The 17670-nt window shown below is 38.9% G+C and overlaps 4 protein-coding genes across 4 annotated transcripts in view; 1 reads left to right on the top strand and 3 right to left on the bottom strand.

Moving 5' to 3' along the window:
* Window positions 1–6552: 6552 nt before the first annotated feature.
* On the bottom strand, window positions 6553–8338 carry Idgf3 (Imaginal disc growth factor 3). The gene is made up of 3 exons (XM_089464846.1): window positions 8130–8338; window positions 7443–7994; window positions 6553–7381 (listed from the first exon to the last, which is right to left on the bottom strand). Exons 1-3 carry the CDS (start codon window positions 8245–8247, stop codon window positions 6729–6731), a joined length of 1323 nt encoding a protein of 440 aa, XP_089320972.1. The 5' UTR covers window positions 8248–8338; the 3' UTR covers window positions 6553–6728.
* Window positions 8339–9278: 940 nt separating this feature from the next.
* Idgf2 (Imaginal disc growth factor 2) lies at window positions 9279–12895 on the bottom strand. Its single transcript, XM_018003990.2, has 3 exons — window positions 12685–12895; window positions 10078–10635; window positions 9279–10010 (listed from the first exon to the last, which is right to left on the bottom strand). Exons 1-3 carry the CDS (start codon window positions 12791–12793, stop codon window positions 9358–9360), a joined length of 1320 nt encoding a protein of 439 aa, XP_017859479.1. The 5' UTR covers window positions 12794–12895; the 3' UTR covers window positions 9279–9357.
* LOC108611390 (uncharacterized) overlaps window positions 11678–17670 on the top strand; it is a 42020-nt gene continuing 36027 nt past the window's right edge. The window contains exon 1 of the mRNA XM_018003983.2: window positions 11678–11836. Coding sequence (XP_017859472.1) covers window positions 11802–11836 — 35 coding nt within the window. The 5' untranslated portion in view covers window positions 11678–11801. The remainder of the gene's footprint in view (window positions 11837–17670) is intronic.
* Idgf1 (Imaginal disc growth factor 1) lies at window positions 13054–14713 on the bottom strand. Its single transcript, XM_018003991.2, has 2 exons — window positions 13949–14713; window positions 13054–13889 (listed from the first exon to the last, which is right to left on the bottom strand). Exons 1-2 carry the CDS (start codon window positions 14601–14603, stop codon window positions 13231–13233), a joined length of 1314 nt encoding a protein of 437 aa, XP_017859480.1. The 5' UTR covers window positions 14604–14713; the 3' UTR covers window positions 13054–13230.

Here is a 17670-nt window from a genome sequence, read left to right as displayed (position 1 = left end):
TTTTATAGGTAGCCTACCTTAGCAAATTACAGTCCGAATATGATTTTCAGGTACATTATTATTTTAATATATACATTTTCTTGTTTCATGAATATTTAATCATATCGGAAACTTATCAGACACAATCTTAAATACCGAAACTTTGTTTTGCTTTGGCTTCTGGCATCACATTCTTATCTATTTGTTCATATGCCAGACGCAATGAGTGCTTGTAGTTCGTGCTTCGAATAACCCCAAGGAATTAGAATGCAACCCTTTGCTGTCTACTGTCTACACAAAAAGTGAATGTCAAACGCGGTTTAGTGATACGTCATCGTGATTTGGCAAATTTGACAGCTGATAACAGATATTGTAAAATCGTGGAGGGTAGGTAAGGATGAGGATGAGGATGAAGATGAGGCAACCCCTTTTGGTAAATTTTCGCATACATTATCTAAAATTTATACAATATTTGTTTGATTTAACTCATTCACTTTTTTCAATAGATTGCCTGCTAACAGAAGCTGAGATTACGGAGATGATATGCAGGAATTTGAAGCGGGCAAGCAACAACTGAAACAACAACAACATCAATTAGAACACTTTGGCATAAACACAATTCGAAAACGTTTCTTGTGCGTGTCACGCACAGATTTCTCATGCACTCGCAAATCGAACTGCCAAATTGTTGTTGATATGTTGTGCGTGTGTAACAGTTGTACAAATTGAATGGCTACGAAGAGCAGCAGCCGTTCTGCTCCTCTGTCATCTCTATACACAAAATGACCAAAAATTGAATTATCAGTGGTTAGTGCATCAAGCTTAATTCGTTTTGGCGCTGTACGCGTGCGCACGCAATTTCATTTGCGGCCTCCCCTGCCCGCCAGCCATGAAGACCCCACGCGGGGGCTTAAACACAACCAACTGACATAATCATGAAATATAGGCACGCAGCCATGCTCTATATATCTTGTCGGCAGAGTTCTGCTTGACTTAAGTACAAGCATTGCCATATATTTTTAGATAGTTAGAAGAGGATGGTGACATATTCTATGTAAAAGTTATACTTTATACGACTATACTTCATAACTAATGATTTTGCTAGTTGCTGTGTGCCTGCTACAGCTATGATTTACAGAAGGTTTGGCGCCTATACATGGGAGCTGTATGGTTAAAAGGGTTACATTTGAAAAATGTCAACATTTATTTGATTAAATTTGCGTGGCTTAGAAAAGACACAGGCAGCCACGACTGAGAGTAGCTAGAGGGCATATTACTTACTTAAGGAATAACCCCACCTAATTTAACTCAGTATTTTTCATTTGAAAATTATGATTAAGATTTATGAATTTAGCAATCACCAATAAGAAAAAAACGAAAAATTGGTATTCAAAATTATTATTAAAAATTTATACATTTTAAAATTATTGGTAAATTTTTATTTTTTTTTTCATTTTTTTTTAATATTTATTTTTTTTTATTTAAAATTAGCTTGCCGTCATAAATTAAGAATACTAACATTGAAACACTTAATTATAAAAACATTTAAATATTACATCAGATACGAGTACTTATCAAATTAAATGTAATGTAGATTTTACTAAATAAAATAAAGTAATTGATTTATTATCATAATAAATAACAAATAAATAGAGTCATATTTTTGTTTCAATAAAAGTATACAACAATAAAAAAAGTACAAATATAATAAAGTAACATTTTTATTTCAATAAAAGTATAAATATAAAATAATAATAAATCTATTCATTCATTTTTAATTTTGCCGCGCCCCATGCAATATCAGCTTTGATTTCTTTTCTGGCATTTGGTATTCGAATTTATAGATAGCTCTCGCATTGAAAAATATTGGCACACTAAGTTTATAGATGTTTACAATTGAAATGGAAATGCCATGAGCTGAGCATAGCAGGGGAATTTTAACGACTGTTTATTTGTGCATCTAAACATTTTGAATGGGGAATCATAAGTCCTGTTAGTGTTGCCGGATACCCCAAAAACGTAAACGCTGCACACGCTGGGTGGTAGACATCGTTGTAAAACATTTTGATTATAATGATATACTGCAAAGTATTTTTTGAATTATTGCATGGCGCACAGCGCGTAATAAAATCTCTGGCAGACTCGATACCAATTCCGATCCCGATCCCGATCCCGCACCGTTGCATGGATGGGTGTATGTGTGTAGTTTTTATTGTTTTTTTCCCTTGATTTAATTAAGACCAGGCAAAGCGTGCCGCCAGCGTCGCTGTTGGCCATTTACTTGGCATTTATTTGTTTGTTTTAGGCGCGTCGTCATCAGCATCAGTCTGCCTCCTTTATCCATTATAGCCAGCCCCCATTCAGTCCAGTCTTTCACTCAGTCAGTCTGCCAGTCTGCCAGTCTCTTGCAGCCAGATAGTCGCTCTTAATCTCCAACAGTTTCACACGTTGTATCCATCCATCCATCCAGCCATCTATCCAGCCATCCATACATGTTTTGTTTCGTTTTTAGTGAGGCAATTAAAAGTTTGAAAATGTTTACGTTCATTCATTGGTGACCGCAAGACCAAAGGAAATCGTTTCACTCTGTTTGTCTACAACTTTAAAGTGCACATACATGCGTACATATATATATTGCTAATTTTGTAAATTTGATTCAGAGCTCACCTGATTTAATACAATTGCAATTTAGATCTACAAAATTACTTTGATATAAATCGTTTTCGATTGGTTTTCTTCAAATGATATCTCTTTAAGATAAACAGGTATGAGCAGCCTCCACTTGAGTTCTTCAACTTACCTAGATACTGTTTATATAGCATATTTTGTTCGATATCGAAGAACTATAAAAGTATTATTAGTATAGTACTTCAATAAGAGGCAAACATGTTTATTATAAAATCTTCCTCTATATCTTAAATGTAAACATTTTTCGCATTTAATTATTATACATTAATGTCAATTGGAATTCTTTATTGTAATCGCAATTAGTTTTGACTTGGCATGACAAGGGGCATAGGGCATCTCGCCTTATTGGACACAGAGCACTCTTACTTGTTTATTTATACGCAAGCTATTAAACGCCACACACACACACTCACACACACACACACACGTTTCTTCATTAATTCCACGTGTTTATTTGTTTAAAATAACCTTTTATGACGCAGTGGCGCTACAACTTATTATGGTCGTTACACACATGGCGGTACGCATACACATACACACGCACACACACACACACACACAGCATACATTTGTGATGGTGAAATGAGTGCGTGTTGGAAAAGGCGACTCTAGAACTGTGTATTACATGGTTAGCTTTCCACATCATAGAGAAATGCATCGCCGCCGACAGCTAATTGAATTTAATTGGCGCGAAAAATCTGAATGAAAATAAACAAAACTTTTAGTTTTTAACACAATTTTTCTTTCTCTATCTCACTCACGCTCTCTCTCTCTCTCTTTCTTTCTCTTGCATATTTCATTTACCAACATTAATTCGGTTACTATTTATGGCAAATTTATTTGGCGTGTTGAAGTAACAAAATGGTATTAGCCACAATATCTATACATAGCACCTGAATGAATATTTAAATAATAACATACATGTCTAAAGCTTAGAGAAGAGAAGCTGTCTACCGAAAATTAAAAATAGGCTGTTAGGCAGCGCTTAGTATTTTCTGATATTATCATTCAAGAAAATAAGAAATCTTTGTATATCATTATTTGTTTGTCCTTTTTTATTTCAATTGCCCGGCAAAGATTAAGAGACATGATGTATATAGAGATATTCAGTTAATCGAGACAAAAAACTCTTTAAACTCTGAGCACCTATGTAAAATTTTATTAAAGAATGAGAAATAAGTTTTGCAATAAAGATCCTCCGACTAAATTTATGTAATCTTCTTTCATTTCTCATTCAAGTCTTTTCTAAATGGCAACAGCAACAACAACAATGAATATTCCGAATAATAATGACCCGTCAGCCACGAACTGGGTGTTAAAAATATAAAAACGACTGAAGAGCTCCGAGGAGAGTGCTGCAAAGCATTGGTGCTCTGGCGCCAGTTGGTAGTTAGGGATCAACATTGGGCACTAGGCTTAAATCATGTTGTGTGACAACCCGCTGACTATTGAACGAAAATGACTTTGGACAGCTAAAACGGTGGTTTTTCAAAATATGAAGTCGAAAAACATGTGTCTCGGCTCAACAGGTCCATAAAATCGCGTGATTTATTTAAAATTAACAAAGCAATAAAACAACTGAGTTAAGAAGAATGAACCTGAACAATAAGCAAGAAATACGATGAATTCGTTTGTGGAGGAGAGAGTTTAGTTTTGGAAGAATTCAGAATTTATAAATAAAGTTAGAATAAATAATAATAATAAATATAATCATATGTATGTGAATATATATTTTAAATATAGTTTATATCGAATGTATATTAGCAGATGATTGTATTAATTAACGGACAAATATTAACCTATCTTGATTAAAAAAATAAAGAAAATAATCTTTTATTTCCATAAATTATACTCAATTGAAGATACTTGTAAAAAAAGCTTCTACAAAATGCATACAAAAAGTTCTCTAAGCATGGCGACAGCGCTGCAGCTAATAATATCAGTGCTATCTGAGTTTTCGCAAATTGACCAAATCCTGACTTTAAGCAACGTACATGCATGCATGCATTTCTTATCGCCCTCGTGGACATCTTCGACTAACCAAAACAATACAACGCGCAATCAGCGACACTTCATCGGCCACCGCCAACAACAGAAAAAAAAAAAAATCACAAAACAAAAGGACACAGAGCGTAATGAGGGCGAAAATATCTTTATTTAAAGAGGTAGATACCCATGCTGGCGACTGTGAGCCTTCCACAGAAGGCAGCAGCCGCAGCAGCAGTCGCAGCAGTAGCAGCTTGGTGAGCTTGGCGAGCAGCCGGCATGGGGAAGCATGCATAGGCAACATATTTGTCATTCGCATGGGGCGCAGGCAGCCAATAATCGCAAAGCAAATATCATGCAGAGGTCTTGTTGCGCCACTACCGCCAATGTGCCTTAATTAGATAAGGCGACAAGCTACCGAAGGGGCTGTAATCGGGCGTCGGACGTCGGGAGGCAGGAGCAGTTGGAAATCGGTAGTTGGAGTCAAGCTATGAGCAGCAGACACGATCTTTCTGTCGATGGCATATAGCAGAAACCTGGCATCTGAGACTGTAAAGTTGGCCACAGATTTTGCTAAACAATGCCATGTTTACAACTTGTAGACTCTGTTTTGTTTTGTGTCTGTGTCTGTGTCTGTATGTATGCTTTTTTTTTTAATTTTTCTCATATAGTGAAGATACTTTTAGCCCTAACAAGGACCTATGTGTGCGCGTGTGTGAGCTTCATCAAGATCTGGATAGACGCCGCCACGATCAATTGCCACTAAATGCATATTTTGCATTCTGCAAGGGCATTGCGCCAATTGTGAATATTTTATAGTTTCGTTACGCTAAATGAGAACACGATTCCGGGATAAACTTAATAATTGACTAGAGACATCGAGGAACTGATTACTGATGATATATTAGCGCATGTGATAGACACTGTTATATTTATATTTTTAGTAGTTTCTTATTATTATTATATTCATATTAATAGTAGTTTCAGTTGTGTGAATTAATATTAAAAAATATATAATATATTACATTATACATTGTAAATATTTTGGAAATAGGCTTTGTACTTGTAAGATTGAAATAATATACTATTAATAGTCGTATAAGCTACTTCAGCTGCCGCATGCCTATAATAATCATTTAATGCCAACCCATTCTCGTGCAATGCATTAACTGTTATTGTCACTGAAACAATAACTTAATTTAGTTGTTTATATTCGTGTCGTTGTCAGATGAAATTGAAATTGTTCACCAGTCATCGATCAGCAATCGCATAGCATTAACTGGTGTCCAACTGTGGACTTGGGCCTCTGTAAGTAGACGAAGGCGAAAAGCGAGGGAATGGCCTATTGAGGCTGGCCAGGGTACAAACGAGTACGGGTACGGTATGGGTACGGCTACGGTACAGAGTATGTATATATAGGGCTTGTAAAACGTTTTGCCAATTATACAAGAAATTCATATATCGAGTACCTAAAATACCTATTGTACCCATGCATGTGAGGGCTAGCTGAGGCAAATATTCATCCAGCTGTTGTGTCTATTCACTCGCAAAACATCATGCACATCTTAAAGCACTCGATGCAGGGTATAACAATTGGCCGGCGCAAGCAGAGTCGCGGCATGTGCCGAAATCTCTGTAAATCTCAACGGCATAGCAAGCTGAGCCAAAGGGAACGACGAAAAAACCATTGAAGCAAGATCGTAGCAAGGCGAAAAAGATAAAGGCGTTTCACTGCTGGGTGCCATCGAAATCCAAAGCGCAGAAAGACAATTTAACCCAGATCCCCGAGCCCCGGTACCCGACGGCCGATGTCTGATCATGGAGACCGAGTCCAAATACAATGCTACAACATAAAAGCAGTAGTTGTGCCCAGAGGCTAATGAAATAATTTGCGGCGCATTTTAGTTTACAACTTTGTAATTAATTAGTAAAGCGAACTGACAGAGGGCTAGCTGCGGCAGCCAGCGACACAATTTGCAATTCCAACATTTGGTAAAATGGCTACTTGGCTACTATATATACATATATATATATATATATACACATATACATGTCTGTATGTGTGCGCATTTGCATTAGAGTAGTCGATATTTGATAGCACGCAGCATGGGGAAGCGATCCCCGGTGCACTGACCTCGGAAATCGTCCAGAGTCAAGTCGAACAGAGCAATGCCACCGAGATTCTTGGCGCGCACATATTGCGCCTTGCTGGAGGCGGTTTCCGGATCGTCATAGCTGACCCACAGTCCATAGAGGCCATTCTCATCGGCGGCGCGATAGGCGTAGCTGCCATAACGCTTTGTGGGGTCAGGGACGCGTTTGATGGGCGCCGCGTGGCCATTGGCATTAACATTGCTCGGATTTGGCAGCAGTTGACATATCTCAGCCCAGTTTAAGAGTCCCTCTGTCTTGGTTTGCGGCCCCGCATGTGCCGGCCCATCAGCAAGCAGCACCGGCTGCCCGCTGCTGCCAGAGTCAATTGTTAGCTTCCAGGCCCGTCCGTAAGTGGCAACACCGATATTCAGTTTGCTCGCCGGCACACGTTGCAGCAGCCAGTGCTCCATTTGGAAGTTGACATTGTAATGGGGCAGGCGATTCTGTCCGAATGCCTCGTAGAGTGGAGCAGAGTAGTCAGCCTCCTCTGGGTTGCGGGCGGGCGTCAGAAAGTCGAATGTGGCGAGGTTGATGAAGTCAACATTATTGGCGATGACAGGTGCATCGAAATACCCTGTAGATCGAAAGTAGATGAGATGAGTGGAGAAGTTGGGCACACACTTGGACAGACTTACAGCTGGAGTTGACATTGGGTAGAACCGTAAGACTTAGCAGTAGATCGTTCGCTTTAAGTGCGGTATTCAGATCCTTAACCAGGTTTGTCATCTGTGTCTTATGGGTCTCAGCATCGGGGTCGACTATGAAATCGCCGGTAAAGAATTTCTTAAAGCTTTTCCATACCATGCCGGCTTCTGAGTGAACCTTCCGTGGCTTGTTGCGTGGCAGCTGGAAAGCGAGATCCAGACCATCGAAGTTGAAGCGTCGTATGATATCTCTAGCCGAGTTGATGAAGCGTGCCTGGGCCTGAGTGCCAGCCTCTAGTAGCTTAACATATTTATCTTCTTGCTCCAAATCACGATCACCTCCTACACTTAATAGAAATTTAATGTATGGATATTTCTCTTTAAGTGCCGTTATTTGAGCAAAGTGACGACGCTCAAAATCGAGCGGCTGATTTAGACTTTTCATCTCATAGGTGTCTGGGTTGATGCCAGCATAGCCATATATCACGTGAGTGCAAAACTGCAGCGCCAGCTCCAAGTCCGCTAATGAGAATTGAGCGAGGCCTAACAGAGAGCGGACAGTCAGAGGGAGAGAAATTTAACAAAAAATAGTGTTATATAGAGAGCAAGATACAATACAATGTAAAATATATATGCCTGTGTGTGTGTGTGTGTGTGTGTGGTTGTGTGTATACATACCTTGTCGCTCATAACCTGCCGAGTCGTAGTAACAAATCAGATACGGAGCAGCTGCTGTGTGCGACGGCAGCTCTGAGAGCAGCACAGTCAACGTCAGGCCGAGCAGCAGAGAGCGCATTGCTACAGAGCTGGAGATAAATGGGGAAGCTGATCACAATTAAATACGTCCGTACGAAACGAGACACAAAACGCAACTAAATTCAAATGACAACGGAAATCGCATGAAAGCTTGCTTTGCCGTGGACCGACTGAGTCGTACAATAGCCTTCACATTTACTCTCAACGAATTTCTCTGGAATTGTTTGTTGTGTGCTCAGTGGAATATTAAATATATTTAGGGCTTTAAGTTCAATGAGATCACGCCGTTCGTCTAGTTTACAAAAACGCATAATATTTGCTGCACAAACTGAAAGCTTTTCACCGTTACCGATTGCAGAATACTCATTCACAGTCCAAACTCTGTCAAACTGTGCGCAACATAAATCAGGGCCTGATTCCATTAAAATTGAGAAATCATCTATATATCTATATATCTATTAAATTTTTGTAGCTAGGGTCTTTAAATTATCTGTATAATTTGGTTTTTGTATATTCTTGATCAGCAGATCAGCTTGATTTTCCTATACGGGTGCACACGTTCATCGTTTATTCTATGCGTACAGACTAAAGCGCGCCTTCTAGCATATTCTATGAATTGCCGTTGATTTTTGGATTTCCAATCTCTAGCTACTAGGTGACCAAGTGAAGCTATACGGCGATGGTTTAATCGATGCGGCTCTTGTTAGATAGCGAGGGTTCAAGACCTATTCGATCCTATTTTTTTTCATACAAATTTCGGAATAATATCTCGCAGTTAATAATTTTTTTTCTAATCCGAAAATTTGTATTAGTGTAAATCTGTTACTTCTTAAATGAGCCCCCAAATGCTTATACGTATGTATATTCAATAGCGCCAAGAAAAATTGCGCTCACATGGACTGCAAAACGGACATGTACAAATCGAATATACTCATTTCACTTTCGAGAATGAGTATAATAAGATATAATAAAAAGTTTCGCGATAAGAGCCAACAATAATTTTGTTTATTATTTAAATGTATAGAAATATTTAGTTAGTGAGTCTTAGTTGAAGTGAAAACAAGAAGAAACTTATAAGCGAAGAGTAGTCATCATCTGTTTATTATTTGATAATGCTTTTATATGTATTTGTATGTATATACAGTTCAGCTTACAAGCGATACTTTATGGAGCGTAATATTGGGTATCTGTCATTGCTGCACTGGCCACGGAAATCATCGTAGCTCAGGTCGAATAGAGCTATGCCGCCCAAATTATTGGCACGCACATAGCCCGCTTTGTTAGATGCTACTTCGGGGTCGTCGTAACTGATCCAAAGACCCTCAGTTACGGCTCCGTCAACGGCGCGATAGGCGTAGATACCATAGCGCTTCGATGGATCACCCACACGTCGCACTGGCGAATCATTTCCCTTGAGATATTGATTTTGTGGATTGGGGAGCTTGGAGCAGATCTCTGGGAAGCTGAGCAGCCCAGGCTTCTGTGATTGCAAGCCTTCCGGGGCAGCTCCCTCGGTGTGTGGCACCACAGGTGTACCTTCCAGGCCAGATTCGCTAGTCAGCTTCCAGGCATTTCCATAGCTAGCAACACCTAAATTGAGTTTGCTGCCGGGGAATCCCTGTTGTAGCCAATATTTGACTTGAAAGTCGGCATTGTAATGGGGTAGACGATTTTGGCCTGGCAGTTCGTATAGTGGAGCTGTATAATCCGCTTCCTCGGGGTTACGGGCAGGTGTTAGAAAATCAAAGGCAGCCAAATTGACGAAGTCGACGAGTCCGTTCAATGCAGGTATATCAAAGTACCCTGTAAAATAACGAATGTTCAAGCACCGTCACATTTGGCAAATTAACAAATGACTTTGAGTACTCACACGTCGAGTTGACATTGGGAAGCACCGTCAAACTGAGCAAGAATCCATCGTTACGTAGGGAATTCTTCACATCTCGCACGAAAGCCGTGAACTGCTCTTTGTGCAGGGCCGCATTTTCGTCAACTATGAAGTCGCCAGTGAAGAGTTTCTTGAAACTCTTCCAGACCGTACCCAGCTCGCCGTGCACCTTTCGGGGCTTGTTGCGGGGAAACTGATAAGCTAGATCTAAGCCATCGAAGCCATAGTTCTTAACCAACGAGTAGGCCGATTGGATAAAGGCTATCTGTCGCAGCTTCTCTCCTTCGAGAAGCTCAATGTATTTGTTTGGATGCTCCGGATCGATGTCACGATCACCACCCACGCTGAGTAGAACTTTAAGGTGTGGATATTTTCGCTTGAAAGCTGTTACTTCCGAAAATTGATGTTTATAGATGTCCAAGTTTTCATTCAAGCTATATGCTTGGTAGTTGTCGCCACGAATGCCCAGATATCCGTAAACCAAGTGCGAACAGAACTGCAAGGCTATCTCCAGATCTGGATTCAACAGCTTGCCCAAACCTGCAATGATAATTGAATGTATTTTGAAATAAATAGGAATTAATTATATGAAAGGTCGTATAACTTAAGTTTGTTGTATAAATGGGTGTTAAGGAGGCGTGGCCGACAACACCGAATATTAGTTTTCACTTTCGATCTACGGGAAATCAATCAATCGATATTTTTTCAATATTTTATAACAAATATGGGCTCACGCTTTAGTATATTAAGGTTTTATTCTTCTTTAATTATACAATACTCGGAAATCGTAAAATAGAATCGTAAAAGCCTGAAAGCTCCAGTAATAGCTTGAAATCTGAATACAGATCGAGTGATAATCGGGTATTCCCCACAGTAGCATTCAAACCTGCGATAGTTTCACCTACTCATTTCGTAATCAGGTGCAAATTAGTTTACATAAGCTGTAATTGAAATAGTATCATTTTACAATAGAAACGAGCTATCACAGAGCCACTAATTAGAATCTACCGAAGACAAAAACAAATGGGAGTTGGCATTCTACACATGCTGGATGAACTAATCCAGATGCAATTTATATAAATAATATGCATAAATATAAAAAAATATGAATATAAAGTAGAGTACAAACAAAAATGACATTTGCCAGAAAAACAATACAAATATTCCATTGTCCACCATATGTGGGATAACTGTCCACTGTGGACTCAATTAAGAGCAAGCGAGCGACAACAACAAGCTCGTTGAATTCAAACTTGGAGATGTTCATTATTCACTTAAAGTGTAAAACAGTTGTCCAAGAGAAAACAAAAATGTGTTGAACAAAATAAATAAACATGGTTATATGATATGTGAGATTTATATAAAATTGATTTTAAAAGAAATGCTGTCCATTTGTTCACTTTGAAAAATAAAAGAATATTTGAAACAGGTTAAATTAATATTCTCAGCAATTGTTTTTCAACAGCGGCTTGGCTTTTCACGCTTTTCAGTCTTCATAAATCTACTTTCGTTTTATTTGTTGAATTTTGTTCCACTGTTCATAACTGCGTCACAATGTTAGTCACTTGTTGGGTCTCCAACGGAGAATTGTTGCTGGGGCAGTTGTCGCGTTGGTCTCGCGGCGAGTTGTACGCTCAGCTTTGGATTGCGAGCGCGTGGATTTAGTGTAAGAAGCGTAGGCTGTTGTGGTGTTTTGTATAACTGTCATGATTGGATTACAATTTGATATATATTATTGTCGGTAAGTTTGTCGCCAGTCAACCTCGTTCCCAATTGTTTACCTTTAAATATTTTCCTAAACAACGTTTTACGCTTTACGCTTTACGCTTATGTTTTACATTAGCGAGAGAGCGTATTTTTGAGCTCAGCTCTCTGTCGCTCTCGCGACTCAGCTGATAAGCCATTGACCTCTGGACTCAACCAACTGTCAGACTCTCGATATGTTTACAGTCTAGCTTGTTAATTAAGTAAAAATACCCTTCGTAATATATTAATATGCTACATTCGAATATATTATATGTAAAGTGATGTTATGCCTCTGAAATAATCTCTATCGTAAGCGAAACTGGAAGTGTGCTTGCTCCCGACACACCCTGTATTCATATTTGAGCAGTTTGTGTGGGCTTATCAGCATTACTGAACACAATCAGAAGTGTTTTTCAGTTTATATACACATTATATATGCATACATTATAATTAAAAATATAAAAGTATTGAAAGACAATATAAACTAAAATAAATATAATGATACAAAATATGGTATATGGTTTAAGGCCTATATTACAAACTTTTAAAACTTTTTAAGTGTAGCAATGACAAATATTTATTTGAAATTGTATATTATTTATACTTTTTATTTGCGTATAAACAGCGCAGCACGTAAAAAGTCAAAGCAAATGTTTCCGTGAAGGGGTAAAGTGTGATAATATCCAATAAAATAAGTTAACACTTCTATTCATATTATAAATTATTTGTGGTTCGAATTTGAAGTCAAGCAGCTTGACAATATGGTTAAACATTGATATTGAAATGGAAATTTAGTTAGCCATTAAATATAAATTGCTTTGTTAAACTTCTCCGTAGCCTTACCCTCGCGCGTATAACTGGATGAATCATAATAGCACACTAGGTTCGATGCTGCCGTTGTCACAGCTACCAGGTAGCCCGTTAAAAACGAAAGTAAATATAACTGCCTCATGTTTAGCAGTGCTTGGCAAAATACTTATTACACAATATAGCACGACCGCAGCGATGTTTCAATGAAATCGAACTGAAACTGAAATGGAAACCGAAAACGGCGACCGAGAAATGAAGCTGTCGACAGACGATGACTACACCAAAAGCTTCCTCCATTGAGAGAAACACACACAATATTTGTTTACTGCCAGAGCTGAGAAGTATAGAGAGATAGAGAGAGAGGACGGAGAGTGAGAGAGAGGGAGAGAGAGAGAGAGCAAGTCGAGTCAAGAACAAGTTTTATTTTTATTATTATTTTACATATGCTCTTAGAATAGTTTAATTGCGTAATCAAAGTTATTGAGCCGATTCAGGCGGCGAGGCCACAAGTCGAAGCATTGAATCAAGCTAGCTGATTAGAATTAAAATTACGAAATTCGCTAAGAGAAAAACAATAATCTAGCCTAGAAAATATTTTACTGAGCGAACAATCGGGAACTTCTGGCCCGTGCAAAGACCACGGAAGTCGTCGTAGCTCAGATCGAACAAGGCCACGCCGCCGAGACCCTTGTTTTTGGCGTATACGGCCTTGATGCCCGCAAAGTCGGGATCATCGTAGCTCACCCATAGGCCGTGTTCGCCCTGCTCATCGGCCGGACGTAGCGCATAGTTTCCATATTTTTGCGTAAGATCTGTGACTTTCCGTAACGGTGCATTCGCACCGCGATAGATGGCCGTCTGATTTTGCGGTAGCTTCGAGCAAATCTCTGGCCAGCTGAGCAAGCCCTCGGTGCTGTTAATCTGCAGCCCACCATCACCCACTCCCATGGTACATGACACAACTGGCGCCCCACTCAGGCCCGAGTCCTTTGACAATTTCCACGCTCGTCCATAGGTGGCGATGCCCAGGTTGATCTTTTGAGGCGGGCAGCGATGCTGCAGCCAGTAATTTAACTGGAAGTCAATGTTGAGATGGGGCAGCCGCTGTTGCTCGTCGAGGAACATGATTGGAGCAGTATAGTCAGCTTCTTCGGGATTCCGCATGGGCGTGTAGAAATCGAAGGCAGCCAGATTAATGAAGTCCATCAAGGGATGTAGCTTTGGCACGTCAAAATACCCTGTGAGGATGACAAATCTTTGTTATTGCTATTATTTTAAACTACGTTTGACAACTTACAAGTGGAGTTCACGTTGGGCAGCACCGTCAATGTTAACAGTAAATTGGCACTTTGATAGGCTGATTTAATGTTTCTAGCCAGTTCAGAAAACTGATCCTTGTGCTGTGCCGCCAGCGGATCAACGACAAAGTCTCCAGTAAATAGTTTCTTAAACTTTTTCCAGTAGGTGCCAATAGTCCCATGCACTTTCCTTGGCTTATTTTTCGGGAACTGAAATGCCAAATCCAGGCCATCGAAACCATTTTTACGCAACAGCAGCATGCTGCTATCGATGAAGTTCTGCTGTTCAGTGCGATTCGCTTCCAGCAATTCGAGATATTTGTTGGGATGCTGTTCATCCACATCTCGATCTCCGCCCACACTCAAGAGCACTTTCAGCTGCGGATATTTGGCACGCAACTGAGTTATGTCCCTGAAATGAAACATATCGAGATCCACATTTAAGCTAAACACCTCGTGAGTGCCGGGCTTGAGTCCAACATAGCCGTAGACCAGGTGAGAGCAGAACTGCAGCGCCAATTCCAAGCTGCGAGTATCCAGCTTAGCCAAGCCCGGGCGCAGAAATGAAGTTGAGTCATAATAGCAAATGAGATTCGCACTGCTATTTGCAATGCTCAGCACGCCCAGCAGGCTGAACAATAATAATAATTTCATTTCGGGCAATTATTAGCGGTACGTGTTAACTTTTTGAATGTTTAATTGAAACTGTCTGAAAACGCTTCTATTTGTGTGCTAATGCTCAGCTGAGAATGGAAAGCTTATCTCTGCGCGCTGGCAGCTGACAATTGTTATGACGATGATGCCATTATCAGCGGTTTCGTATTACGAAGCAGTTTCACGAGCTTGTGTTCAAATCATACATATTTGAAAAACAATTCACAGAATTGACAAACGTAAACAATGTATTATATTAGTTACGTTGCTGACTCAATTTTTGTTTTCGTTCTGGCGTAAAAGCTGTGAATTTGTATATAAAGAAATACAGTGTCTACTTGATTTATAATTTGCTATAAATTACCTTAGCTACATATATTTGACTTAAGCTTTTTGTTTCACCTTGATTAGCCTCTCAGGTAGTAGACTACCTCATAACATATGACCATGTTATTGATTCAGATATATGTGCATGTATTTATATACATCTATATATAATACTTATATAAACATATACATGAGTTATTCTGACTATATATATATATATAATATTAAATTACTTTTGTGAGCAATCACTTTGTCTCTTAATTTTTGTATACTCTCGACTGATAAGAATGAGATTTAAGAGTTTGTGCATAGTGATTCATACTGTACAATTCCGCTACAGACTTCAAGTCATTTATTGCATATGTATAAAACATATTATAATCAACTTTATTATATATGTATTTTATACAAGATAATTTGATAATCATCATTCGATTGCTAGGTTATCTGCCTGGGATAAATTTTGTAATTCAATAAACTGTGAGCTCCTCTTTAATCCTATATATTAACCATATTAATGCAATTTGTATGCCAGTAGAGTCCGACACGTGGAATGTGTGATTGATTTCGTTAATGAACGCATTATTATTTATATTGAGCGTATTTTAAATATATGCGTATATTATATAAATATATCAGAACAAATAATTGTTCATTATTAAGAAACTCCTATAGACTTGCTATATAATATCTATATGTTTGCAATACAATTGCTTATTGTTGCTGGCTTTTGTTCAGGTATTTTGCTTTACGAACTACTTTGCCATCGTTTCGCTGATTATTGCCTAAGCTACACAATTGTTAAGCTGCTTTTACAATAGAAATGCGACAACCTGCTGTGCTTTAAATGTGTGTGATATAAACGAGGCAGCTGACAGTTGAGACAAATGGCGAAGCACTTAAATCAAAAATTAATTGAAGCATTAAATACCCAAAAGAAATACGTAAAAATATTTGTAGGCTTACTCTTAGCCGGGTCAAAACTACAACCGACGGCAAATAAATAGCTGTTTCGGTATGTGTGTGTGTGCGTGTGCGTGTGTGAGTGTGATTCGCATGTGTCACAACCAATTATACAAAGGACATGCGAGCATTATCTGCTAGGGGCTGCAAAAGAATGCCATCCTTGTACGTACTGGAGAGTAATCCTCACACGCTGCTTAGCGTTGGCAAGAGGCGTATCACAATGCGAGAGGCGTGCTGAGTGTGCACGGAGGCGCATAGTTAATCTGAAAAGAGCCCTGATTTCGAGTGTGTGCATGTGTATGTGTGTATATACGTATCTGTATATGTATGAATGTAGTGAGGCCCAATCGGTGTTAACATCTATGAGAATGTCTGTTATTGTTGTTTGATTAATATCAGCCAGAGCTCTATGCAACCTATACCCAGTCTGGTCTCTCAGATTAAATATTTGCTCGGCAAAATAGGTTAGCCAAATAAATGAGAAATATAATACTAGTAACACTGTCTATTCAGCCTCTTGATGGCCATTGTCCAGCAACCGCAAATCTTTTATTCTCACATAGAGCACTAATGGACCGCAGCTAGTGGCATATATTTACTCTTGACATTGGCTATAAGCAAATATTCACTTCAATATGGGACTGGGTATTGGCAAATATATTGCCAGCCAAACTATAAAAGAAATCATTGTGAAATAGTTATTAAATGTGAAATCAGATACATAAGTATACATTGAGTCAAGAGGACTCCCGTTGCTCTGCTGGTTCGCAAAGAAGTCTCCAATTAAAGTTGGCCGTTCATAATTAATAATTAATATGAAAAGAAGTAATTTAAAGTACATGAATTGAGCCTTACACATAAAGTTGCTTGGCTTTTCTTTTCTTGAAATTCGAAGGCATTGTTTACCTCTCAGTGCTTACTCGCCTTAGTTTGGCTTCTGTTCATATTACATTCTTTGTTTCTAGAGCTACCTCCCCTCTTGGCATAATTAAGTCCAATAATAATTTTAACAAATACCTTTGCCAATTTAGGGCACCGGCTCCCAGCCCCCAGCCCCCATCACAGCTTCCATAATTTCTATCTGCTTTGGCAGCAGGTGCACAAAGCCGCAAAGCATTTGCCTTTTTACCTATTTGTAATTAGAAAGCCAGGCAGCTTTGCTCCTGGCTGGTCTGTTTGTTGGTCTGTTCGAGGGGCTTACTTACAATGCAATATGAGACACAAAAGGGAATTTAATTTTCACAAAACAATTGCCGTGAGCAGCGCATAGCGCACCAAATGAAGAGTATAGCTCAATTGATGTGCATAATCAGTTTATCAGCTGAGTTTTCTTTACTCTGGCTGTACTGAAGAAACAAAAAATTTATCGAGGGTTGCTTCCAAAGCAGATTCATCATTGTCAAATGTGGCTTGACATTTTTTAAGGTTGGCTACTAAGAAAAAACGTTAAAAAATAAACTTTTTTTGGGGGCTTTTGGGCTGGTCTCGTTAGTCCGGTGATATAATTAAAAATTTATAATGAATGTTATTTGCATTGGCCACAAAAAAGAAACAGCAACACGATGAGACGTCAAAATGTTTCTTAATATTGACGCGCATTTGTGTGCAAATAAAATTAAAGCACTCGCCATCCACCTAAAATAGGGCTGAAGGCATATCAAATTTTCAGCCCAGGGTTCGTCAGTTCATCAGTCAGCCGATGAGATAAATGAGGAGGGTGTTAATGTACCATGCAAATATCAAAGGGACGTTTGAGAAATGAAATTAAAAATAA

The sequence above is a fragment of the Drosophila arizonae genome, chromosome 3 (assembly GCF_054131065.1).
Source record: "Drosophila arizonae isolate 15081-1271.41 chromosome 3, UAZ_ARI_1.0, whole genome shotgun sequence".
Taxonomy (NCBI): domain Eukaryota; kingdom Metazoa; phylum Arthropoda; class Insecta; order Diptera; family Drosophilidae; genus Drosophila; species Drosophila arizonae.
The sequence above is the reverse complement of the archived record's forward strand: the minus strand, read 5'-3'. Positions and strand labels throughout refer to the sequence as shown.

What these genes read in the sequence shown, in the direction of transcription:
- Idgf2 (XM_018003990.2), bottom strand. Translation starts at nt 12,793, where the DNA reads ATGAGGCAGTTATATTTACTTTCGTTTTTAACGGGCTACCTGGTAGCT. An exon ending in ATCCAGTTATACGCGCGAGG is followed by an intron (nt 10,636 to 12,684) that starts GTAAGGCTACGG and finishes TTATCATTGCAG; the next exon opens with GTTTGGGCAAGCTGTTGAAT. An exon ending in TCCCAATGTCAACTCGACGT is followed by an intron (nt 10,011 to 10,077) that starts GTGAGTACTCAA and finishes GTTATTTTACAG; the next exon opens with GGTACTTTGATATACCTGCA.
- Idgf1 (XM_018003991.2), bottom strand. Translation starts at nt 14,603, where the DNA reads ATGAAATTATTATTATTGTTCAGCCTGCTGGGCGTGCTGAGCATTGCA. An exon ending in GCCCAACGTGAACTCCACTT is followed by an intron (nt 13,890 to 13,948) that starts GTAAGTTGTCAA and finishes TCATCCTCACAG; the next exon opens with GGTATTTTGACGTGCCAAAG.
- Idgf3 (XM_089464846.1), bottom strand. Translation starts at nt 8,247, where the DNA reads ATGCGCTCTCTGCTGCTCGGCCTGACGTTGACTGTGCTGCTCTCAGAG. An exon ending in GGCAGGTTATGAGCGACAAG is followed by an intron (nt 7,995 to 8,129) that starts GTATGTATACAC and finishes GCTCTCTGTTAG; the next exon opens with GCCTCGCTCAATTCTCATTA. An exon ending in ACCCAATGTCAACTCCAGCT is followed by an intron (nt 7,382 to 7,442) that starts GTAAGTCTGTCC and finishes TTCGATCTACAG; the next exon opens with GGTATTTCGATGCACCTGTC.